Source organism: Otolemur garnettii, unplaced genomic scaffold (genome assembly GCF_000181295.1).
Source record: "Otolemur garnettii isolate 467f Iridium unplaced genomic scaffold, OtoGar3 scaffold00006, whole genome shotgun sequence".
In the NCBI taxonomy this organism is placed as follows: Eukaryota; Metazoa; Chordata; class Mammalia; order Primates; family Galagidae; genus Otolemur; species Otolemur garnettii.
Window position 1 is genome coordinate 21244909 of NW_003852401.1, and position 26293 is coordinate 21271201.

Consider the following 26293-nt stretch of genomic DNA (forward strand, 5'->3'; position numbering starts at 1 on the left):
ATAGATCAAAAAAAAAAAAAAAAAAAAATCCAGCATCCTTTTCTAATTAGAACACTGAAGAGTTTAGGCATAGGTGGCACATTTCTTAAATTGATTGAAGCTATCTATGATAAACCCACAGCTAATATTTTACTGAATGGAATTAAACTGAAAGCTTTTCCACTTAGAACTGGAACCAGACAAAGTTGTCCTCTGTTGCTATTACTATTCAACATAGTGCTAGACAATTAGGCAAGACAAGAAAATAAAGGGCATCCAAATGGGAGCAGAGAGGGTAAAACTATCCCTCTTTGCTGATGATATGATCTTATATACTTAAGAGAACCCCAAAGACTCAACCACAAGACTCTTGGAAGTCATCAAAAAATACAGTAATGTCTCAGGATATAAAATCAATCTCCACAAGTCAGTTACCTTTGTATACGCCAAAGCAGCCAAGATGAGAGGCTAATTAAGGACACAACTCCCTTCACCACAGCCCCAAAGAAAATGAAATACCTAGGAATATACCTAACAAAAGAAGTAAAGGATCTCTATAAAGAAAATTATGAAACCCTAAGAAAGGAAATAGCAGAGGACTTTAAGAAATGGAAGAACATACCATGCATAGCTGGGAAGAATCAACATTGTTAAAATGTCTATACTTCCCAAAGCAATCTACCAACTCAACGCCATCCCTATTAAAATACCAACTTCCTATTTTCAAGACTTGGAAAAAGTGATTCTGCATTTTGTATGGAGCCAGAAAAAACTCTGTATAGCTAAGGCAGTTCTTAGTAATAAAAACAAAGCAAGGGGTATCACCATACCAGATTTTAGGCTGTACTACAAGGCCATAGTGGTCAAGACTGCATGGTACTGGCACAAAAACAGAGACAGACATTTGGAATTGAATAGAAAACCAGGAAATGAAACCAACAACTTACAACCACCCAATCTTTGATAAACCAAACAAGAACATAAGGGGAAAGACTCCCTATTCAATAAATGGAGCTGAGAGAACTTGATATCCACATGTAAAAGACAGAAACTGGACCCGCACCTTTCTCCCCTCATAAAAATCAATTCAAGATGGATAAAGGACTTAAATTTAAGGCATGAAACAATAAAAATCCTCAAAGAAAGCATAGGAAAAACACTGGAAGATATTGGCCTGGGGAAAGACTTTATGAAGAAAACTGCCATAGCAATAGCAACAACAAAAATAAACAAATGGGATTTCATTAAACTGGAAAGCTTCTGTACAGCTAAAGAGACAACAACCAAAACAGACAACCTACCCAATGGGAACAGATATTTGCATATTCTGAATCAAACAAAAGCTTAATAACTACACAGAACTTAAATTAATCCACATTAAAAAAAACCAACAATCCTATACATCAATGGGGAAGAGAGATGAACAACCTTCTCTAATGAAGACAGATGAATGGCTAGCAAACATATGAAAAAATGCTCATCATCCCTAATTATTAGAGAAATTCAAATTAAAACCACCCTGAGATATCATCTAACCCCAATGAGAATGGCCCATATCACAAAATCTCAAAACTGAAGATGCTGGCACAGATGTGGAGAAAAAGAAACACTTTACACTGCTGGTGGGACTGCAAACTAACACAACCTTTTTGGAAGGAAGTATGGAGAAATCTCAAAGAACTCAATGTAGACCTCCCATTTGATCCTGTAATCCCATTACTGGGCATCTATCCAGAAGGGGAAAAAAAAAACCTCTTATTATAAAGACACTTGTACTAGACTGTTTATTGCAGCTCAATTTATAATTGCTAAAATGTGGAAATAGCCTAAATGCTCCTCAACCCAGGAATGGATTGGCAAGCTGTGGTATATGTATACCATAGAATAAAATTCAGCCATTAAAAAAAAAAAAAGAAGACTTTGCAGCATTTATATTAACCTAGACAGAGGTGGAACACATTATTCTTAATGAAGCATCACAGGAATGAAGAAACATGAATCCTATGTATTCAACTTTGATAGGAGTACAATTGATGACAATTAACGACACAGTGGGGAGTGGGGGACGGGGAGAGCAGACAGAGAGAGGAGGGAGAGGGTGATGGAAAGGAAAGAAAAAAAAACTTGATGAATTCTCCCATAAATTGGATTTAATTTTGACCATAGTACATTATTTGAACAATAATTTTTAATTCAGCTTGTTAATATGTTGTTTAGGATACTGCATCCTCATTTATAAGTGAAATGTTTGTAATTTCCCTTTATAATAGTATGTTTTTTCCAATTTTAGTAACAGGTATATCCAGATGAAGGAGAATGATTTTGAAGTATTTCTTCTTTTTCTATATAGTCTATAAGATTTGGCATGACCTGTTTTTTTAATTATCTTCTGTTTTTATTTATAAATATTAGTTGTCTATTTTTTGAGACTTTGGGGGTAAAAAAAAGACCAGTGATCAAATCTCCTTATCTGTAAAATTTACCCTGGCAGCTGATCACTTTAACTGGAAATACTAGTATGACTTTTCATGACATTCACTTGGTAATCTCACTTTACAGTGTCATTAACTTTAAACATCTATTTATTAGTATATTATAGATCTTCAGCACCAGTGTATAGCCAGTGTCTCACAAATGATAGCAGGCATATAATAAATGTTTGACAATTATAATGAGGATGAATCCCAGTCTAGATTTCCAAATATTAAGATGATCCAGGGTAGTCATATGTAAACTCTAGAACTAAGTTGTTTTGTTTTTCCAACCATAATTCTGATAAAAATAAAAATGGTGGCTCAGTGCCAGTGGCTCAAGTGGCTAAGGTGCCAGCCAGATACACCTAAGGTGGCAGGTTTGAATCCAGCCCAGGCCCACCAAAACAACAATGACGACTGCAACCAAAAAACAGCCAGGTGTTGTGGTGGGTGCCTGTGGTCCCAGGTTGGGAGGTTGAGGCAGGAGACTCACTTGAGCCCAGGAGTTGGAGGTTTGCTGTGAGCTGTGATGCCACAGCACTCTACCCAGGGGGACAGCTTGAGGCTCTGTCTCAAAATAAATAAAAATAAAAATAGTTTCATTCCCCCATCTCTATACCTTATACTTCATTATTTGCAGACAATGCAATTGTTCACTGGAATGCCCATAATAATGAAAATACTTCTGGATGAAATAATGATACCTTAGATGTGTTTACCTATACCCCAGTAAAAAAAAAAAGACTGAAATTCTTCAAGCTGATGGACACATACGTGGTCATTTCATTATTCTACTAATAGAATAACTAGAACCAAACTAGCCCTCCAGAAACAAGAAAATTGGACAAAATATATGAAACGACCAAATTCAGACATTAGAAAGCAGGAAGCATAATACTGTTATCATGAGTAAAGAGAAATAAACAATGTTTTCCAGAGGGAGTCACTTTCCCGAGTACACTATAGAGTGAAATACAAAGACTGCATACAAAGTATGTCAGTCTCACTAAGTTGAGGGAAATAAAAAGATTTAAAAGCAGAAGCAGCTGTTTGTGGCCCAGAGTACCAATGATATGTGAGTTACACAAAGAGGCCTAGAAACTTGCAGGACTTCTCCTAAGTCTTACTGAATACTATACTATGCATAATGGTGACACTCCACAACTCTAGGCAAAAAATAACTACTATGGCTTTTGGGTACTCAGCTTACTTAAGACTGGGAGGCATTCCAGTTCTGACTAGCTAGAGTGAAAAGAACTTGTTAAAGACTCAGCACATATAGTAGAGACCTCAAAGGGACCCAGAGCAGGACCCAGGATCTTAGGCATGCCATGAAAATTTTTAAAGACCATTAATTATTTTCGAAAGAAGTTCAAAGCACAGTAGGTACACTTTTTTTTTTTCAAATCAACATAATTTAAGTGTGTCATAGAAGTTTAACTATAGGTTAAAGTGTGCCGTGAGATAAAAAAGGTTGAAAAATACTGGCCTAGAGTAAGGTTAAATCTACCCTAAACTATCCATACAAATAAGTCTGCAAAGGATTGAGTAGCTTAATTGCTACCCCAAACAAACTTCAATACTCTTTAAAGGAAAAGTAAAATAATCTGACAATCAATAATGTAATACAATGTCCTGCATCCAATCTAAAATTACGAGACATGTGATATGCCCTAGCAATCCTACTCCTAGGTATCTATTTACACAAGCGATACAGGACAACTGGAGAGTGAAACAGGATTTGAATCTAAGAAAGTGGATGTGGTTCACATTTTTACTTTTAATCTTTATGTATCTCTCACTGATTGATTTTTATTAAGAAGAAGGTATTCATAGACCAGTGTAAAATTTTTAAAAGTGCTATGGGGATGCACACGAAGGCTCAGTTATTTCTTAAGTACAAGAAAGAACAGGAGAGTTGATAGCAGAGCTTTATAGAGCATTATTAATGACTGACTTAAACAAGTCAGAAGACGTTCTTACAGAAAAATAGCGTGGAAGGCATATTGAATAGACCAGGGCTGTCCAACCTATGGCTCACAGGTTCCAGGCAGCCCAGGAAAGCTATGAATGCAGCCCAACAGAAAAATCTTAAACTGAAAAAAAAAAAAAATCTCATAATGTTTTAAGTAAAACTTTACTTAAGTTTGGTGGAACTTGATTGCATGGTTCTTGAGTGTAAACTTTTTTGACGACAACATTGGCACAACACTGTTGCATGAAATAAACATACTATATGCTCTCATTATTTGTACGCACGCATGGCTTCAGTTTCACAGCAGTGTGTAGTTTCCAGTATGTTGCTTTCCACGCCCAGTTAAATTGACACCACCAGACATTACATGTGCTTGTGGATGACTTGGCAAGGTGGTGATTATCAAAATATTTCAACCTACCATTGCAACCTTAGGTGTTTAATGTTAGTTAGAAGTTAGGTAATCTTACTTGATTAGCACCTCACAACACCCCACACAATCTGCACTTAGCTTTACAATAGGCCCTCCACTTCATCCTGCATCAGCAGCTGAGATGTGAAAGGGGCCAAACCTTGCTATTTTCCTTTCTATTAATTTTTCTAATGAAAGTAAATACAGTCCCTTATTTATTTTTTTTTAATCTCACCATGATTTCTATGATGTCATAAAAGAAAACAGAACCCCCAAACAGAAAAATTATGGATGTCAACATACCTGGTATAGTCACGAATGGTGCCCAAGTGATAGTAGGCAAAAGAGAGGGACTTATAATTAATACAAGAGAAAACAATTGCCACCCAAAACTCACTTTTTTTTTTTTTGTTTTGAGACAGAGCCTCAAGCTGTCGCCCGTGGGTAAGTGCAGTGGCATCACAGCTCACAGCAATCTCCAATTCCTGGGCTTAAGCAATTCTCTTGTTCAGCCTCCCAAGTAGCTGGGACTACAGGCATTTGCCACAATGCCCAGTTATTTTTTGGTTGCAGCCATCATTGTTGTTTGGCGGGCCAAGGCTGGATTCAAACCCACCAGCTCAGGTGTATGTGGTTGGCACCTGAGCTGCTTGAGTCACAGGCGCAGAGCCAAAGCTCATGTTTGATGAAGTATTATTGCACAGTACATCAAGAAAATTTATACGCAAAACCTTCATCATGCAAACCATCACCAAGACTATGAATTTCATAAAGGCCATGGGATTGAATCATTGTCAATTCTGGGAATTCCTTAAAATTATTGATGCTGACTATGGGGACATCACTCAGTTTTCGTAAGATGGCTTAGTCTCGGCCAAATGTTGAATAGATTTTATGATTTACAACATGATATAAAGTCGTTTATGGTATCAAAAACCAAACTGGTACTAGAACCTGACAATGAAAACTGGCTTGCAGAGTTATTAGCATTTTTTGTAGATTTAACCACTAATTTAAGTGAGTTAAACATGGTTTTAAAGGTGAAATCCACCTTATCAATACAATGTTTCAAATCATAACAGCCTTCCAAATGATACTGAAATTATGGCAAGGTCAAATTAAAGCAAACAACTATGCATTTGAACACATTAGCTAAACCCAGTCTTATGAACAGCAAAAAACATGCATGCTTGCTTTTAAGTTTGATATAAGAATTTGAAAACAAATTTTAAGATTTCCAGGGAAATAACATTTTAGTGCATTTGCGACGCCATTTTTAGTCAACATAAATATGTTAACCTACCAGTTTTCAAATGGAATGCCTAGTGGTGCAATCTTACATTATTCAACTTCAAGAAAAATTTGATCATGTCTCTTCACTGGATTTTTACAAGTCCTATCTTCCCAGAGACAAATATTGCTCAATTTACAATCACACCTTACTCACTTCATCACTTTTTAGCAGGACCTACATTTATAAGCAACTATGTTCAAGATTTAAGCACATTAAGAGTATAATCAGAACCAAAATATCTGATCAGCACCTTGAAAACTCACTGAAAATGGCTCCTGCTTTCATTGAACCACATACTGATGCATTAGTTTCTTAAATACAATGTCAAATATCCTCTAGTTTTTACATTGTCCACTTTTCTTTTATTTTTGTAGTAATAAAAAAAATTTAAAAACCCAAAGATAATTTATTATGTACATTTTTTATACTTAAAAATGTAAATAAATGTAAAAAATGTAAATAAAATATGTACATATCTAAGTAATAAATTATCTTTGTCTCAGGGAAGATAGGACCTGTGATCTCAAACTTTTGAACAGGCTGCTGCATAATTATTACATGAAGACTTTTTTGCTCATCTGTGGTAGCAAATATCACAAAAATAATTGCTTATCAGCTTTCATTGCTGTTTGTGTATTTAATATGTGGCCCACGGCAATTCCTCTTCTTCCAATGTGGCCTAGAGAAGCCAAAAGGTCAGACAACCCTGAAGTAGAGCAAATATAGGGTGACCATGCATCCCACTTTTGGCGGGACAGTCCCGATTTTTAACAATTTGTCCTGCGTCCCGTAGCGTTTTAAAAAAGTGCCGATTTTTGGAAAGAATGCATGAACAGGCGGGAGAACAGTAAGGGAATATACGGTTTTCAGCTGCCATGTGGCTATTTTGCCAGGATATGAGTTTTATATTATTTTTGTTAATTTTATAATGTTAAACTGTAATAATAACAAATAATTGTTGAGAAGTGATTATTGAGAACTGCTTATCAAAGTTTGCATTGTTGTCAGGCCCCGCCCCCGCCCCACCCCCTGTCAATGGTGTCCCGCTTTACCAATGTTAAAATCTGGTCACCTTAAGCAAATAACAACAGAAAAGAGGCATTAAATTAAATAGGAATTGTGGATTCCATGTCTTTGCAATATGAAAAAAGTTAGGTTCTAAATGCCAAGCCAGAAAGCTTGGATTTTATTTTGTGGGAATTGGAGTGCAATCATAGTTTATAAGACAAGAATCATACCATCAGGTCTCTGTTTTGAAAAATAAATCTGGTATCAATGCAAAGGATGATGGATTTCAGCATATGGGAGAAAGTCTTTCATAGAAGAGAAATGAGCTAGTAAGTTAAACTTCAACAGGCAAGCAGAAGGATTTGAAGCTCCCAACACGACCAGTGAAAGCAAATATTATATAGAGACAATGGAAAACTATAATTAATCAATACAACTTGATTACTGAACAAATACAGGAAGAAACAAAGAATCCAAAGTTTTCTACCTCATACAACTGATAAAAGATGATGGTTACTAAAATGAAGTTAATAAAGCAACAGCATGTTTGGCTTGGTAAGTGGGCAGTGAATGAGGTTGAAATATGATAAATTTAAGGCTGCCTATAGCAACATCCAAATGGATTTATCCTGGAAAGGGCCTGAAGCTTAAGAAAATGGTACTAAATTCGAGCATCAATCATGAACATCATCCATACATACTTGAGTAGTTAAAGCCAAGAAGATGTAGAATGGAAGTCAGAAAAAACCCTACAGAACACTAAAGCATTATTTTAGGTACTATGTAGTAAGTTGCAGTACTAATTGAAAACTAATGACAACTTTACAAAATAGATAGCATTAACTATTTAGGTGAAGTTCAAAAAAAAAAAAAATAAAAAACCAAAGCCAAACAAACAAAAAACCAAAACAAAACAAAAACGCAAGCAATGTTAACTAATCTGGAAAGCCACTGAAAATTTTTATGCAGGAAAATGGCAGGTAAATTTAATGTCTGAAAAAAGTCATTCAATGGCAGACTAAAAGACAGATTAAAAAGATCTTATTAAAAATCCAGGAGAAAAGTGACAAAACCCAAACTAATGTAGTGTTGTTGGGAATTTAAGGAGTGAAAAGAAATGACATACAAGGTAGAATATATTAGAGGTGAAACAGACTGGCTATTGGTGTTAATGAGCAGGAAAAGTGAATAAACTCAATTCCCAGCATATGGCAGTGCCATTTACGGAAAAGGGGAATTGACTCTAACTTTCCCAGGATTAAGTTACTTATCAATGAGAGTGTGTTTTCACATTCTTCCTGATTACAAATTATTAGATAGGACCTAAAACTTATTCACAGTATCTTCAAATGAACTTTCTTGTTTGCCAAATCTTACCAATCCAGCATTCTCTTCCCTTGGGTTTATGTTTTGTTACCTCCCCCTCTTTGAGACCCTTTATATGCCGTCTTTTCAGTGAAGATGCTGACCACTCTATTTTATGTTTCAACTTTTCCATTCTCTTACCTTGCTTCATTTTTCTCCACAGAATCTCTCACCTAATTTTGAATACATTTTACTTACTTTCTTATCACCCTACACTAGAACACAGATTCCATGAGGATGGCTTTTTGGTTTTATTCTCAGCACTCTACCTGTTCTAACTGCAACAGTGCCTGGAGCCTGACAAAATCTAACACTGATTAAATAGGCAGATGAATGGATGAAAATAATTTTCAGCAGTTTTCTGAAAGATATAGTACCTTCATCACCAGATCTTTTAAAAAACAACAAAGAAAGCCTGCAAATCCCAAACTGCTTTTTCTTTTTTCTTTTTTTTTTTTTTTTTAGACAGAGCCTCAAGCTGTCCCCCTGGGCAGAGTGCCGTGGCATTACAACTCACAGCAACCTCCAACTCCTGGGCTCAAGCGAGTCTCCTGCCTCCGCCTCCCAAGTAGCTGGGACCACAGGCGCCCGCCACAACGCCCGGCTATTTCTTGGTTGCAGCCGTCATTGTTGTTTGGCGGGTCCAGGCTGGGGATTCGAACCCGCCACCTTAGGTGTACGTGGCTGGCGCCTTAGCCGGTTGAGCTATAGGCGCCGAGCCTGCTTTTTCTTTACATTATCACACAGTTAGACAGCTGTCAGTTTGATAAGAATAATGTGCAGGGCTCTCTGAATGGGGTAGCTCTTTTAACAATTCTATCATTCTTTGCATTCAGGTAGTATCCTTAGAGGTAGTAGGGCGTAGCTTTTACTATCTAAAATTATTAACATTGTTACCAATCCTGCCAATCAATGTGTGTACACTACAACATAAGGTAATGTAATATGCAAAGTTTAATAGCTAAAGGTCACACATCTACGTTTATAGAATATAGCTATTTGTAACATTTTGAGAGGCTCAAAGGGAATAAAAATGTTAGCATCACTAATACACTTTGTCAAGCCCATGAACTGTACATAGAACAAGGTATATTATTAAAAATAAGGGAGAAAAGAGAAAAGTTTACTCTCTAGAAAACTAACAACCAGAACTTACTAGCAAAGACAAATAAACATGTGTTCAGAGAAACTTTCATGAGTCTGTAACTAATTCAGACCTCTTTTTTCCTCTAGCTTCTCTCCCTTAATGAAGGTTTTTCCTACAAGAAAATTGCATCTTTGAAGGGGTAAGTTATGTTGAAGGAAGAAACTGCTAACCTCAGCGAGTCTCTTCTTCTTCCTTTCCAGCTGGCACTAATTCATTAATAGTGAGCTGATAAGAGGTCTCACAGTCTCATAGATGAACGGAGGAGGGGGTGGAGTTTGAGTTTTTATAGTTGTTGTTTTGGAATAGTTTTGTTCAGCAAAGACAGTATCTATACCTTTACTCTTTGATAATTAAATGTACTGAATTTTAATATAATAACTTTCTTATTTTTTTAGAACCCTAGTCTCAATAATGGTGATCTCTGGGTGGCACCTGTGGCTCAGTGGGCAGGGTGCCAGCCACATACACCAAGGCTAGTGGGTTCGAACCCAGCTCGAGCCAGCTAAAACAACAATGGCAACATCAGCAACAACAACAACAGCAACAACAACAAAAAACCACCCAGCATTGTGGCAGGTGCCTGTAGTCTCAGCTACTTAGGAGGCTGAAGCAAAAGAATCACTTAAGCCCAAGAGTTTGAGGTTGCTGTGAGCTGTGACGCTCCATAGCACTCTACCGAGGGCAACAGCTTGAGATTCTGTCTCAAACAAATAAATAAATAAAATAAAATAAAAATGGTGGTCTCTAACCTAAAGAGAGTTTAATAGCAGTAATGTAAGGCTAGAAAAAAGGGAGGGGGGAACATCTGCCCTCAATAAAGTACAAATTACAGTGATTTATTTAAGTAATTTTCATTATGGTGAAATTAAATATGATTTAGATCTACTAAATTCATATTTAAACAAGCACATGTACACATTTTAAAGCCAAACACAAATTATTTCTTATTTACCCCTTGTAGTTTCCTTAATTTCACTACAATTTCTAACCCATAAAATAAAAAGCCAAGACAAACTACAAGTCAAGTCTGTCTACGAGTCCATGTAACTAGTATGAAGAGGTATTTTATCATACAGTGAGATCTATAAAGACACAGAAAGATAGGCCAGGAGTGGTGGCTCACCCCCATAATCCCAGCACTTTGGGAGGCAGACAAGGGGATGATTTGAGGCCATGAGTTTGAGACCAGCCTAGGAAACAGAGCAAGATCTCATCTCTACAAAAAAAGAAAAAAGAAAAATTAACCAGGTATAGTGACACATGCCAGTAGTCCCAGCTACTTGGGAGGCTAATGCAGAAGGATTACTTGAACCCAGAAGCTAGAGGCTGCAGCAAACAATGTATGATCAAGGCACAGATAGAGTGAGACCCTTCTCTTAGGAAGAAGAAGAAAAAAACAAAAGATAAGGAAAAGGAAAGTTCATTCATCAAAGAATAAGCAATCTTTGAAGCATTTCATAAGACTGCCACCATTGTTGAATACTCACTACCAATATCTACAGGAGGGATGCTAGGAACAAAATCAGGTGGAAACTATGAAAGATCATAGGGGCATCTGACCTGTGTTCTCAGATAGAGCATAATGGAAAATGATATGCAATCTGAGGTTAGATGCTGTCACATAATACAGGAACATAGAGATACTCTAGAAAAACTCAAGTGATGAACTCAAAGATTTAAAGAGAAATAAGACAATAGTATTTCTGTAATTGAGAGAATGATTAACTACTAGCCTTAATTATGCTGCCTCTCTCTGTTATTGAGGACTATTATAAAACATTCTAGATCATTTCTCCTTTTTTTCATTCCTTGCTCCCCAATTAAGTCCCCAAGTCCATGGTTGGATGAAGCATAAACATGGCTGAGGCAGCAAAATATTACTAGTTAAAAGTACAGGCTTTGGAGCATCAACACTTATGCCCGAATCATGGGCTGTGCCACCCACTCATTAGCATGTGAACTTAAGAGTGAGTTACTTGGCCTCTCTGTGCAATAATCCATATAATAATCATATCCAACTACCTCACAGCGTTGTTACAGGGATTAAATCAGTATTAAGAAATGCTTAGAACAGAGTCTTCAACTGCATGTTTACAATGTCACAGATGACCAATGAAGGTACCTCTTTAAAACCAAACTTTTTTTACTTTCCTCAAATCCTTATATAACTGCTGTTTTTCAGGTTTCAAAAACATGAACTCACATAATCCTCCTAACAAGTAAAGAAAGAATTATTTTTATTTCCATTTTACCAATGAGTTCTGCAGAAAGATCAGAAACTTACTAGAGTAAGTAACACAACTAGAAAGTAGTCTAGTGTGCAAATATACAACTGGCTGATTTTAATCTATAGAAGTATTTTGTATAGCAATTACCAGTTTACCAATTACTCTGGCAAAGAAGTACATTATCAATTAGAAAATATTTATATATTTTTTAAAAATCACTTGAAATCTTAGAAATGTTGTAAAAATTTGGCAAAAAAAAATGTATTAGTGATAAAGTAGTCGTCTTTTACTGATTTTCCCATAAGCCAGGGAACTTATCTAAGCATTAAATATGAATGACCTCATTTAATCCTACGAAATGATTACTGTTGTTCCATTCTACAGTTAAGAAAACTGAGTTTTGGGTGGTATTAAATAACTTGAAAGAAGTCATATAGCTGAAAAGCAGCAGAGCTGACAATTCCAGATCTATCTGATATCAAAGCCTGTATGTTTAGCTACTATTCATACTGCTATATGGCAAAGTACATTTTATTGAGCCCAGTCATTAAAATATAAAATCTTCAATATAATAAAAGAATATCCAAATTTTAAAAAAGCATCATTTAATTCTCTAGCCTAACATAGGTAGTCAAATATCACAAAGTTTAGGCATGGTCAGAATTTCTTAATTAAAATGGCAGCCCCTGCAGTAAGAGAAAGGTAACAAATTGCTTTTTAAAACATTTTAAATACAAAAATTGGGTCTCCAAATACTATTCTGAAACACTGTATAACACATATATCAGTGAACTGAAAGAAAGAAAATAGTATTTTCACCATTTCAAGAGAAATAATTTCTCTACCCTCTACAACACTATAATTTAATCAAGTTAAAGTCCTTTGTTTTAATCAGAAAAACTACTGCTTTTTATCTACAGAAATATATCTTAATTAAGCTATTAAAAGGAATTAAGAGTAGTTCAAAATGCATGAGTAAATCAAATTTTAGTCATTGATCACAACAGTTCTTCAAAAGGATCACAAAATTATAACTGAGAATGAAAAAGAAGTTTTGTACTAAACTACTTACAAAACTGAATATAAAATTTCTAAATACATCATAATATCCCTCTAATTTTTTTTTTTTTTTTTTTTTTTTTTTGCAGTTTTTGGCCAAGGCTGGATTTGAACCCGCCACCTCCAGTATATAGGGCCTGCGCCCTACTCCTTTGAGCCACAGGCACTACCCTATAATTTTTAGTACATTTTGAAAGGGTTTTTGCATTAAAACATTTTATTGAAAAATAATCAAATTAAATACCATAATCAAGAAATTTCTGAACTCTAAAAAATATTTCCAAAACTCAACACTTCAATTACCACTATATTTGTCAAAAACAAGTAGCTTAGAACATCCAAAAATTCCCTTAGAATCTATAATAAAAAAACTAACCTATATTCTATATAGCCTAGATTAGCTTTTCCTAAAGTGTATTCTCAAAAATGTTAACAAGGCCAAGCACAGTGGCTCATGATAATTCTAGCACTTTGGGAAGCTGAGGCAGGCGGATTACTTGAACTTAGGAGTTCAAGACTAGCCTGAGAAAGAGTAAGAATCTGTTTCCACTAAAAATAGCAAAACTAGCCAGGTGTTGCAGTCGCTATAGTCACAGGTACTCAGGAGGCTGAGGCAAGATGATCTCTTGAATCCAAAAGTTTGAAGTTGCCATGAGCTATGTATATAAAAACAATTTGGAAAATTCAAGAGTTGAAAAGAGAAAAATCATTACAGTTTCCCCACTCAGGAGCAATTATTATAAATAGTTGTATTATGTTGTTCTATTTTTCTTTAGATGATCTTTGTTTTACATACTATCATATTACATATATATTCTTATGTCACTTGTTTCCTCATTTGGCATTATATTATGGTCAGGTTCTTAAGTTCACAAATTTTTCTGAGACATTATATTTAGTGACTACATGTCACTTTAAGAGAATGATATACCACAATTAACTTGTTAACCAACTCCTTATTATCTCACCTTGTATATTAGAGTGTTCAATACAAGTTTTACTATATCTCTACTAGCACTGAGTAATAATTTCTAAAAACTTTTTTTTTAATGTATCGTGTTTTTTAAAAAAGATTGTTGTATGTAATGTTTTATTTTGGGAGGGTTACTACTAGGCCTGAACAGTTTCTCTTGCTTGTTAGTTATTATATTTTCTCTTATGAGACTGTTTTTACCTTTTTTCTTATTAGGATATCTTAGCGTGTTTATTAGCAATTTATGATTCCTCCATATAAAAATAGTAAGAGTTGGCTGTATTTTCCACAAATACATTTCAAATTATTTGCTTAAGATTTTTCTTTTTTCTGTCAATTTTCAAGAATTTAAACTTTTCATATAATGAAATGTATTTCCCTTTTATTTCCCATATACTTATTAAACTTTGGGTGTTTCCTATCATCTAGAAAGAAATATGAATACTCTTTTATAATTTTATCCAGCTTTATGGCTGAATCTTTATAAAAAAAGATGTCATAGTTTTAAAATGTTATGTTCTCTTAATTCAAAAATAATGCCTGTCATAAAAGAAAAATGATGCAAAATTCACATAACTACATAATTCAAAGAACAAAAGTTCACGTTTCCCCCAAATCTTAACCAAGAGGTAAGAACTGTCTAAGTTTCTTTCTATGCAAAAACATATACAAAAATATGGGCAAAAATGCCCATAACTAACATTTCTCCTCTTCTCCTTCATTATCTCTTAGCTCCTCCCTACTAAAGGACCAGAGAATGCTAGACCTAAAGTATATTACTAGTAATTCTGAATGTCCAAGAAAGGATACAGTCTATTCATCAAGAGTCCCAGACATATCTAATTAATTTAAGCATTCTTTATTCAAGGAGTGACAGTTCAAAGACCTGCTTATTTTAAAAACAATATTTTGGAAATGCTGGCTTAGCTTTAATCACTTCAGACAAGCAGAAACTGTAATGTTCTTCAGAATATAAAGTATGCATATCAAATACTAAAATAATGAAAGGCAAACAACTTACTTGGGATATACTGGTTCATAAAGGTACTTGTCCCCTCTTGGAGATGTAATATGAAAAAACAAGATGTAGCCATTTGCCGTCTGAAAGACAAATTTTATTAAACATGAATTAAAGAATACCCTGAATTTTAATTTTCTATTAAACATGAATTAAAGAATACCTTGAACTTTACTTTTCTATATTCCTTCATTGAAAAAAATTTCACTATTCAGAACCCTCTTTTGTAGAACTATAGTCTAATTAAACAAATAAAAATGACTTTGGGCTCAATGCCCGTAGCACAGTGGTTACAGTGCCAGCCATGTACACCAAAGCTGGCAGGTTTGAACCCAGCCAAGGCCAGCTATAACAATAATGACAACTGCAACAAAAAACAGCCTGGCATTGTGGCAGGTGCCTGTAGTCTCAGCTACTAGGAGGCTGAGACAAGAGAATCACTTAAGAGTCTGAGGTTGCTGTGAGCTGTGATGCCAGAGCACTCTACCAAGGGTGACAGAGTGAGACTCTGTTTCAAAAAAAAAAGACTTTTGTTTTAATATAACCCATCTTAATTAAAAGGACTTTTACAGATTTGGAAATATTTTATAAACATGTAATTGAAATCAATAGTTTATAAAGTATTTTGGACATAAATATTCTCAAATAATAGACTATTTGGCAAAATATACAAAACTTTTAATACTCCACACTAATATGGCCAAGAATTATTCTAAGTTTTTAAATCAACAATGCTGTTTTAACGCATATCTTTATGATAAACTGTTTACTCACATAAAGCTTACACAAAATTAACTTTGAAACAGCATATTCATATATTTCAAAATCAATCTTTTGGTCTTTGATTTACTACAAAATATATAGCCTGAGATACAAAAGTCAAAAAAAAGCACCTTTAATTTCCAAAATGTGAATGTCAGTTCTTTCATTCTAAGTTAATGGAATATTTTTAAGATAGAAATTATATTAAAAATAGTGCTGTTTAGATGATCATGGCATACATCTGCAGCTTGTGAAACTCAAACAATCACTGTACATTTATATAAATACATAAAATACTCCTATACTTTCATTTAGCTTTATCTTTTTTATTTAAGATGTCTTTTTTTAAAATTATACACTCTTATTTCAAAAGGGAGGCCTGCTGTAAGAAAAAAATACAAAATATATATAACTAGGTAGTTCAGAAAACAAGTCTATGTTTCCTCAAATTTTAATCAAATAACAATATTTAGCTGTTTCTAACCAAATATTTTTAGGCATAACAGAGATATGGTACTAATGCTGAATTCCTATCATTTTAGAGGTGTGCACAGGCTTCGTTTGGATATGGCATGAACATTTTAGAGGTGGGCGTTTACCCAAAGTAGAACCAAAGAAAACTAAAGAAATTATCCAAGGTTTCAAATTTCTTTCCAGTACTGGCTTCCTGTTTTTCACTTAAAGGAATGACAGAGGAAAAGTTTCTTCAGCAAAGCCAGGGTTTTTCTTAAACTTTACTCTTTTTTATAACTCCAAATATTACAATCCAGATAGTTATCAGATCTATCACTTGAACAAGTTTCCTTGTACTCTGATAATTTTTGTACCCTTCCATAGTTTCTTTCTCCTGTGATCTTCATCTCTCTCAAAGCTGATTGATTTGTTAATTACAGAGTAGTTTGCATTTCCCATGGTTTTATATAAATTAAATCATACAGTATATTTAATTTTTTCTAGCTTCTTTCACTGAGCATAATTAATACATATTTTGAAATTCAACCATGTCAGCAGTAGTCTGCTTTATGGATTTTCCAGTTGTTTTATACATTCATTCATCTGCTGATAAACATTTGAGTTTGCAGTTTTTAGCTGTAACAAACAAAACTGGTATGAAAATTGATGTACAAATTTTTGCATGCATGTATGAGGCCTGACAATTAAGTCATCAAACTTGCCACTGTGCACTTATGTTGGTAGCACTGTTAAACAATTCAGTAACATTTCATAACCTTGATATATCATTGTCTCACAGCTGTGCACAGGTCAGTCTGTGACAGTGTCCTGCTGAGGGGTGTTCATTGTTGTTTTTGGGTGCTGTTGTGGGAATGTCAGAGCTTCATTAGAGCAACAAACACTGGTAAGTTTCTTATTAAACTTGGCAAGGGTAGAATAGAAGTACAATCAGGGACATGTTAGTCCAAGAGGAGAAGTGAAATCAGAGACGTGTTAGTCCAAGTTTAGGGGATAATATCATGAAGAAAACGGCAGTGCGCAAATGGATTAAATCTTTTTTTGGAGGGGAGGGTAACTGTCACTGATGAAGAGAAGTCAGGGGCCAGTAATAAGCAGAACTGATGAAAACAATGTAAAAATTCATCGAATTGTGCATCAGAATCATCAGTTGACTGTGAGACACATAGGAAGCATCAAAAGAGAAACAGGAAAATTTAAACTGAAAATCTTAGCCAAAAACACATGGCTCTTCCATCATGTCAGTGCACTAGCTCACACACTATCTATGAGGGAATTTTTAGCAAGTGAACAATTATATTAAAACACTCTCCCTACTCACCTGGTCTGGCCCCCAATGACTTTTCTTTTACCTTAAAGAAAATATTGAAAGGAAGACATTTTGATGACATTCAGGGCATCCAGGGTAATACAAAACTGCTCTGATGGGCACTCCAGAAAGAGTTCCAAAATTGCTTTCAAGGGTTGACTAGGTGTTGGTATCAGTTCACAGCTTCCTAAGGGAAGCACTTTGAAGGTGACTGTAGGGGCACTCAGCAATGAGATATGCAGCACTTTTTCTAGGATCTGTTTGTGATTAAATATCAGACCTTGTATATTTCCTTTGCTCTTGTGTAGATCTACAAGAGTAAAACAGCTCGATTATGAGGTAGGAGTATGTTTAACTTTTTAAGGAAATACTAAACTTTTTCTGAAGTAGTTGTTGCATTTTATATTCCTACTAGGAGTGTTTGAGAGCTCCTTTTCTTCCCTCTCTTTGCCAACATTTGGCAGGGTATGCCTTTTTAATTTTAAACATTCAAATAGGCATGTATGGTATCATTATAATTTTAATTTGCTTTTCTCTAATGATAAATGATGTTGAACAATCTTTTCCTTTTTTTTTTTTGAACAATCTTTTTGTTTGTTTATTTGCCACATATGTATCTTCTGCAAAGTGTCGGTTGAACTCTTTTGCCCACTTTTTGTTTTTAATTGGGTTATTTGCTAATTGTTGAATTTTGAGAATTCATTTTGGATACAAATCCTATATATTTATATGATTTGCAAAGATTTTCTCTTAGTGTGTAGCTTGTCTTTATTCTCTCAACTCTGTCTTTGAATAAATGAAGTACTCAATTTTGATGAAGTCCAGTTCCTCAGTTTGTTCTAGAATAAATTTTGAGTTCTATGCTTTCTTCTACAAGTTCATATTTTATGTTTTACACATAGGTCGTCATACATGTATATATTTTGAGGTAATTTTCTGTATATGCTATGAGATAGGGATCCAAGTTCATCTTTTGCATCTAGACATCCATTTGTTCTGACACAACATGTTGAAAAGTTATTCCTTTTTTTTATTGATGTTTTTATTACTCTGTTCATTCAATGTTTAACCCAAGTGGAACACTTCATACGAAATTATTTATAAACTTTAAAAAAAATTAAAGTTTATAATTATAAAAGTAGAGGTTAAACTTAGGTATATCCTTAAAGATGGAGAGGATTTTCACAGACTGATTAGAAAAGAAATCATTTTGATACAGAGAACAAGAGGAAATAGAAAACTGTCTCACAAAATATTCCAAATTTAGTTTGGCTTAAAGTACCATAAGAAAGATTACTAAGAAAAACTGCTTAGTCAAAAATTACTAAGATTATCAATTCGGTTTACATTAGGGAGTTATATTACAGTGTTTAACCTAGAAAAATTTATTTATGTTTCACTCTTTCCCTTGAAATCCCCCAAACAAATACATACACAGAAAAATTACTGAGAAAGAGGAGAGTAATATTTTTCCCCAAAGAAATAAGACACAAAACTGAATACAGAAGTCTGGTAGACTAAGGTGGACCATGCTGAGACATCCCTAATTTGCCCTCCTCAATTCCTTACTAAAATCACACTGTTTAATCCAAATCACAGGTTTCAAAGAGCCTTTAAGAAATCATTGATTTAGTCCTTTGTTAGTTTTTGACTAGCTTAGCCTGTCTGGGTTAGGTTTCACATGAACTGTCTATGTTGCTATGTAGAAGAGGAAGAGAGAAAGAGATAATCAGAAATTCAGAATCTGCAACTTTTGTATCATTTGAAATTTTACTTATGTGAAAATGTGATCAAGTCAGTCAGTGTCCAAGTATAACAGAAAAACTTAAAAAAAATGGAATCTTGGAGTTACTCAAAGAGAAAAACTATTAAAAATGAATAATGAATTGTAAGTTTAAAGGGAGGAGAGCAGAGGGCAGGTGTTGAATACCTAAATCAGTTTGTGTAGCAGCCCATATAGCCTATGGCTAGGAGGAGTGAGAGTTATAAGAAATACCTATATAGCTCAATAACAGAACATGTTGGTGAAAAGGGCATGAAGAGGGATTTAGCTCTCCTAAAAAGCACGAGAACTTGTGAGATGACAGCAATGGTGAATTGGCAGTCTCCACACCTGTGTCAAAAAGTTATTCCTTTTATACCATTGATCTTTTTTTGTTTGGGGGACAGAGCTTTGTTTGCACTTTTGTCAAAAATCATTTGTTTTATTTTTCTAGCCCATATAACAGTAGAGTTTAAAATTTTAAAGTCATTAATCTGTATGGGGTACTATATGGCAAACTTTAGCTATAGTTTGATTTGAAACCATTTTCCTTTTGCTTCCATGTTCTCTATATTGCAAGAATATAAAATTGCACCTGAAGAATTAGCAAGATGATCATAATCTGAAGAACCTTCACCCTTTTTGTTTCCCAATATGTTGTGGCTGAACTATCTATAATTCCATGTAGCTGGGAGTGAACGGTAACATTAAGGCTAACAGTGGCAAACAGGGTTGGAATGTCAAGATGAGGCCAGATCACAATGAGGTCCTAAATGCTAGTCTATGCAGTTTAGAACACATTTTGTTCCACACGATAGGGGGAGACACTGGAAAGTTTGAAAATAGGAATATTGTAAGAGCTTAGATTTAGAAATAGCTATAATAATTAAGATGCATTACAAGTGGGGGAAAAAAACTAGCTAAAAGATTTTGAGTTCTAGGAAATCCAGACAAGATATAAAAAGGCATGCATACAAGGTAGGACAATTAAGTTCGTGAACTCATCCTAGAAAAAGTGCTACATACCTCATTTCTGAATATCACTATGGTCCCCTTCAAGATATTCCCCTTGGGAAGTTACGCACCAAGGCCAGTGCCTAGTCTACCCCTTCAAAGCAATTTTGGAACTCTTTTTCTGGAATGGCCATCAGAACTGTTGGTGCACAAAGTCTGACAAGTTCACAAACTCATCCTAGAAAAACTGCTACAACATCTCATCGCTGAGTATCACTATGGTCACCAGATGACCAAGGGGAGTAATATGTACTGGTGCTACTATTGATGAGATAGAGTCCTAGAAATGAGCACTTAAAATTAATTTTAATGTTCTTTGTGCTTGGCGCAAAACTTTAAATTGAGGAAAACTTCAGAGATAATTATTACCTTATATTATGTCTACGAAAGTAATATTTGACTTTTGATAGAGTCAATATCACAAATACTATGGACCAACTCAGAAAACAGTAAAGGATTTCCTTTCTTCACATGCCATCAAAAAGTATCAGTGGGACTTCTTTTTAAGATATAAGTTGATAAAGAAGAGGCTATGGTTCTATTAGTGATGTAGAAACAGAATTTTAGACATTACTGTCATATGAGAGCACACAATAAAATATTTGTGTGGGGGAGGTCAGACACTAAGACAATTATGTGAGGATGACTGTTTTGACTTTGCCTTAATCTGCAGAAAGAATAATGTTAAATTGTTCTATAGGTCAGAAAGTTGTATTATCCTTTCCTGGCACATTCTAGTGATGATTTTCTAAAACCAAATTTCAAAGTATCTCCCAGATTCTGCTTTATTCCACAACAGCTACTAGAAATGTGCGACCATGCTAAAGCAGTAGAACAGAATTATTAACACTGGAATTCCAGAACAAGGCTTTGTGATTTGAATTCTCTTATTATCCCTGTGATCTTAGGCACACAGTAGTCATGTTCTGTACCCTAGTTTGCTCAACTACATGATGAGAATAGTAAAAGCATCTACCTTTAGAGGATTTTTATGAAGATTACTAATAATACATGTAAAGGATTATTATAACAGTTCCTACCACACAGACACCCCCCCCAATTTACTACTGTAATAATGGAATCTTCAAGTAAATAGTTAATTCATATGCAATATACTTCATACAAGAGGGTAAGAAAATATATATTTGAGGAAAATAATCATTAAAATAAATAGAGCCTTGGAATTCCATTAAACTTTGGTCCTATGAAAGTTCACTTATCCAATTCCAATATATATTCAATGATAAGGTACAATTTTTTAACATTATTTTAAAAGACACCTTGAAAGGTTATCCTTTAACATAAATGCCTGTTTGCAAAGATAAGAGTGAATGCCTTTACTGAACATAAGATACAAAAATATCAGTGATCTTCCTAAATTGTTATCACATTACTAATGGCTATCTATTATTTTTATCATAATGAAAGAAATGAAAATAAAAAATAACCCCCTTTGTAGGCAGAGGCCAAAAACAAAAACAAAATCCCTGAACAACTAGTAGAAATGACTTATTACAACTAGTAGAAATGACTTATTTTAACTTAGTTTCTGGATTCCTGAAGTTAGATGGACTGAGCCCTATTTCTAACTCCCCTTCTCCTTTCAGGTATACATTATCTATAGAAACATCTGTTGAATGAGCCTGGAGGCTGGTGTCGAAGTCATCAAGATCTTGTGAGCTCTTTAGGTAAAGAATAGGTACTTAGGGACCAAGCAGAGGGAAAGCTCTGCTTTGTATTCCTTGAGGCACTGACCCAGAGTTTTCAGTTCCCTAAGAAAGCTTAAAAAGGAGACTCCTGTGGTTCCTACTCAGAAAAGAGCTGAAGTATCTGTTCCTGGAAATGGACATTGGCAGGGTTTTCAATATAACTCTGGGGACTTCACAAGCTCAGGGGAGAGTCTGTATTGGTGAACTGAACTGTTGCCAGATCCCATGGTTTGAGTAAGGCTTCACTTTAAGGCCTTTCCACTCTGAGATTCTCTGCAATCCTCAACAGTGCTGGGGCTTTACTGTCTCTGCAAACTGCCATTTTATTCAATATCTGCTGGTTTGTATTGCTAGAGACCCATGCAAAAGCCTGACCTCTACAGGTAGCTAATGGAACACAGCAAGGAAAGATAATAAGGGATATCATTAACTTCATGATGGAAAACCAAACTAAACAAGCAAAATAAGTGGTTCCTACTGATGAGGCACATGGATGAGACTGAAGAAGTTAAATAAATAAATAAATAAATAAGGCTCGGCACCTGTGGCTCAAGTGGCTAAGGCACCAGCCATGTACACCTGAGCTGGCGGGTTCAAATCCAGCCCAGGCCACCAAAACAACAATGATGGCTGCAACCAAAAAATAGCCGGGCATTGTGGTGGGCGCCTGTGGTCCCAGCAACTTGGGAGGCTGAGGCAGGAGACTCGCTTGAGCCCAGGAGTTGGAGGTTGCTGTGAGCTGTGATGCCACAGCACTCTACCCAGGGCAACAGCATGAGGCTCTGTCTCAAAAAAAAAAAATAAAAAAAATAAAATAAGCAACTTTCAGGAGATATAAAGAGAACATAAATAGAACAGAGTTAAACTTATACTAATACAAAATTATATAGATGAACTGATAAAACACAATCCCTCTGAGAGCTGAACCTTTTGTTACAGAAGAGCAAACAGAAACAATTTCATAATAAAGGCATACAGAGATAAGATTATTATGGAAAAGAGAATTGGAAGACAAATTCAGGAGGTTTGCAAATGAGTTGGTAAAGGAAACTAAATATTTCAGGACCAGCCTCCAACTCCTTATGCAAAAAAGGGAAATTAAAGCCAGGAGGTTGAGTCATACAATATCCCTTCCGAAAACAAATAACTGTTATTAAGCATTAGCCACAGGCAGCCCTGTGGCTCAGTGGGTAGGGCGCCGGCCCCATATAACGAGTGTGGCACGTTTAACCCACTGGCCAAACTGCAACAAAAAATAGCCGGGTGGCAAGATGGCCGAATGAAGCCAGCTTTTGGCAGACTCCAGTCCAAAGGGAAAAATAATGGCCAGAAATAACCCAAAAAAGTGGAAGATTAGGAGCAGAGCTGAGAGACAGAATCAACAGGTCCACATCACCTCTGCTGCGACAAGCTGGGACTCCAAAGAAACAAATTTCAGGTATAAAACCCATTCCAAAGAGGACGGGAATCTTTCCCCTTCCTCTCCCCAGGACAGTGGCTTGAGGTGAGTAGAAAACAGGACCTTTTGTTTCACCAAAAGCGAGAAAACAACTGAAGGCCGGGACTCCCTCCATGGAGAGATACTGCTGCAAGCCCAGGCAGTCTCTTGCCTGGACCAAAAGTTGATCTAGTATTCTCCTTACCTTCCTGAACTCCCAATCCATCCCTTCCCCCTCTCCTGGAGATCTGGAAGACTACCCCCTGCAAAGTCTGGAGCGTTTGGCAGATTTTTGTGAGGGTGGGGCACCTCATGAGCTGTGGGGCAGTTGCGTGCAGAAACTATAAATTTAATAGAGGCAGGGAGTCACAAGGGGAGAGAGACTTGCCCGGTGCTGGAAAGAGCATAGCTAGAGACCCATGCTACTGACTCCCGGGGACTGCAGCCCACCAGCTCCCCTGGCAGCCCATGGTGAGCGGCTTCATTCCCCACTGGATTCTTGCAACCAGTGGCCACAGATGGGATTTCTGCCCAGCTCCTGCGACCTGTGGCCTGGGGCCAGCGACTCTACCCTTCAGCTCCTTACCCAGCATAGCCATTGACTTCTGCCTGGCAGAAGGGTGGCAACTCTGCCCTCTAGCTCCCTCTCTCCCCACCAGGGTACAGTGACTCAGCCCTCCAGTTCACCACCAGGCTCCTGTGACCCTTGCACCCAGTGGCAATGCCCTCCAGCTCCCTGACGGCTCCCACGACCTACACACAGCAGTACCCCAGACCAGTGGCACCACCCCCAACACTGGCATTGCTGCCCTGACAGAGGTGCCAGCTCCACAGTCCCTCCCACTGGGGTCGAATTGAGCTGCCAGTGGACCCCTGCTGCGTAGATGCTGAAGACCTTTTGAACACTCCCACCTGACTTACTGGGACAATTGGTTTGGAACTCTTGACCTGGCCAATCACCTGGGGACCCACCAAGGTTGTACCCCGGTTGTGTTGTGGGAGTATGGGATTCTCCCCTTCCAGTTGTTGCCTGTAGGGGGGCCGGGTGTCTTAGTTGCTTATATATCTCCACAACTGAGATTTCAGCCCAAATGCACTGATTCACTAAGATTAGACAGAGACTAGCTGATTGCTGATCAGTGCCATCTAGCCCCACCACACCAAGCAGGTTCCCAGAGTTTCAGACTATAGTTCTGAATGGGAACTTTGTAAAGCTCTAAGGGAAAACTTGCATTCACTAGTCCCAGTTCTTTGGTAAAGGGCTGGTAAATTACAATTCCAGGAGCCCTCAATTCAATTTCACCTTGTCATCTTCTCTAGCCAAATGGTGAAAATAATCATGGGGCGGAATCAGCGGAAAAACACTGGCAACATGAATAATCAGAGTAGATCAACTCCCCCAAGGAATGACAAAGACACAACAGAAGATCCCATTTATAAACAAATGACTGAGATGTCAGAATCAAATTCAGAATTTGGATTGTAAATAAGATTAACAGAATGGAGGTAAAGATGGAGTTAGAAATTCAAGGAGCAATTCAAAAGTTCTCTCAAGAATTGAGTGAATTCAAAGACAAATCACCAAAGATTTTGACACATTGGGGCAAGAACTTGCAGTCCTCAAACATCTGAGAAATATAGTAGAATCCCTCAGTAACAGAATGGAGCAGGCAAAAGAAAGGATCTCTGACATTGAAGACAAAGCTTTTGAATGTTCCCAAACGCTCAAAGAGGAAGAGAAGTGGAGAGCAAAAACAGATCGTTCCTTGAGAGAACTGTGGGACCACTCCAAAAGAGCAAACATTCACCCCATAGGAATCCCTGAAGAAGATGGTCTGAAAGGCACAGATACTTTACCCGAGGTGTCCTCAAACTGCGGCCCGCCCAGGACATTTATCCAGCCTGCCGGGTGTTTTTGCCACCGCTGCCTGTCCTGCTTAGCAGCCAACTCGTCCCAGGACCCGCAGTCCGGCCCTCCAACAGTCTGAGGGACAGTGAACTGGCCCCGTGTTTAAAAAGTTTGAGGACCCCTGTGCCAAAAGATAATTGAAGAGAACTTGCCAAGGACGGCAAGAGACACTGAAATTCAGACAGCAGGCAGTTTCAGAACCCCACCATGATTCAACCCAAAGAAAGCATCTTCTAGACACATTGTAATTAACTTCATCAAAGTTAATATGAAGGAGAAAATCCTGCAAGCAGTCAGATGTCAGAAAATCTAAACCTACAAGGGGAAGAATATTAGAATGACTGCAGATCTCTCTAATGAAACTTTTCAAGCCAGAAAAGGATGGTCATCAACCTTCAGTCTCCTAAAACAAAACAACTTTTAGCCCAGGATCCTGTATCCAGCCAAACTGAGCTTCATTTATGATGGAAAAGTTAAATACTTTAATGGCATACACACGTTGAAGAAATTTGCCATAACCAAACCAGCTCTTCAGGATATCCTCAGACCCATCCTTCATAATGACCAGCACAAGGCTAATTACCAAAGTAAACTCACTCTGAAATTCTTGACCAAAACCCATTTCCACAATGGTGAAAAGTGAAAATGCACCCAAAATACTACCAGGCTCATGAATATTCTCAGTTAATGTGAATGACTTAAACTGTCCTCTTAAGAGGCACAGGTTGGCTGACAGGATACAAAAACTTAGGCCAGTTATCTGCTGCATGCAAGAATACCTTAAAGGATAAATATAGACTTAGGGTGAAGGGATGGGCATCTGTAATACAGGCAAATGGAAATCAGAAAAAAGCAGGGGTGGCAAATTTATTTGTAGATACACTAGGCTCTAAACCAACAAAAGTAAGGAAAAACAAGGATGGTCACTTCATATTTGTTAAGGGAAATACTCAACATGATGAGATGTCAATTATTATTTTTTTTTTT

At 36.4% G+C, this 26293-nt stretch overlaps 1 protein-coding gene across 3 annotated transcripts in view; it reads right to left on the bottom strand.

The window, feature by feature from the left end:
- RIC1 (RIC1 homolog, RAB6A GEF complex partner 1) overlaps positions 1-26293 on the bottom strand; it is a 150252-nt gene that overhangs the window by 80217 nt on the left and 43742 nt on the right. For all 3 annotated transcript variants that reach the window (XM_003782896.1, XM_023508275.1, XM_023508279.1), the window contains exon 3: positions 14936-15015. In XM_003782896.1, the coding sequence (XP_003782944.1) occupies positions 14936-15015 (80 nt within the window). The remainder of the gene's footprint in view (positions 1-14935; positions 15016-26293) is intronic.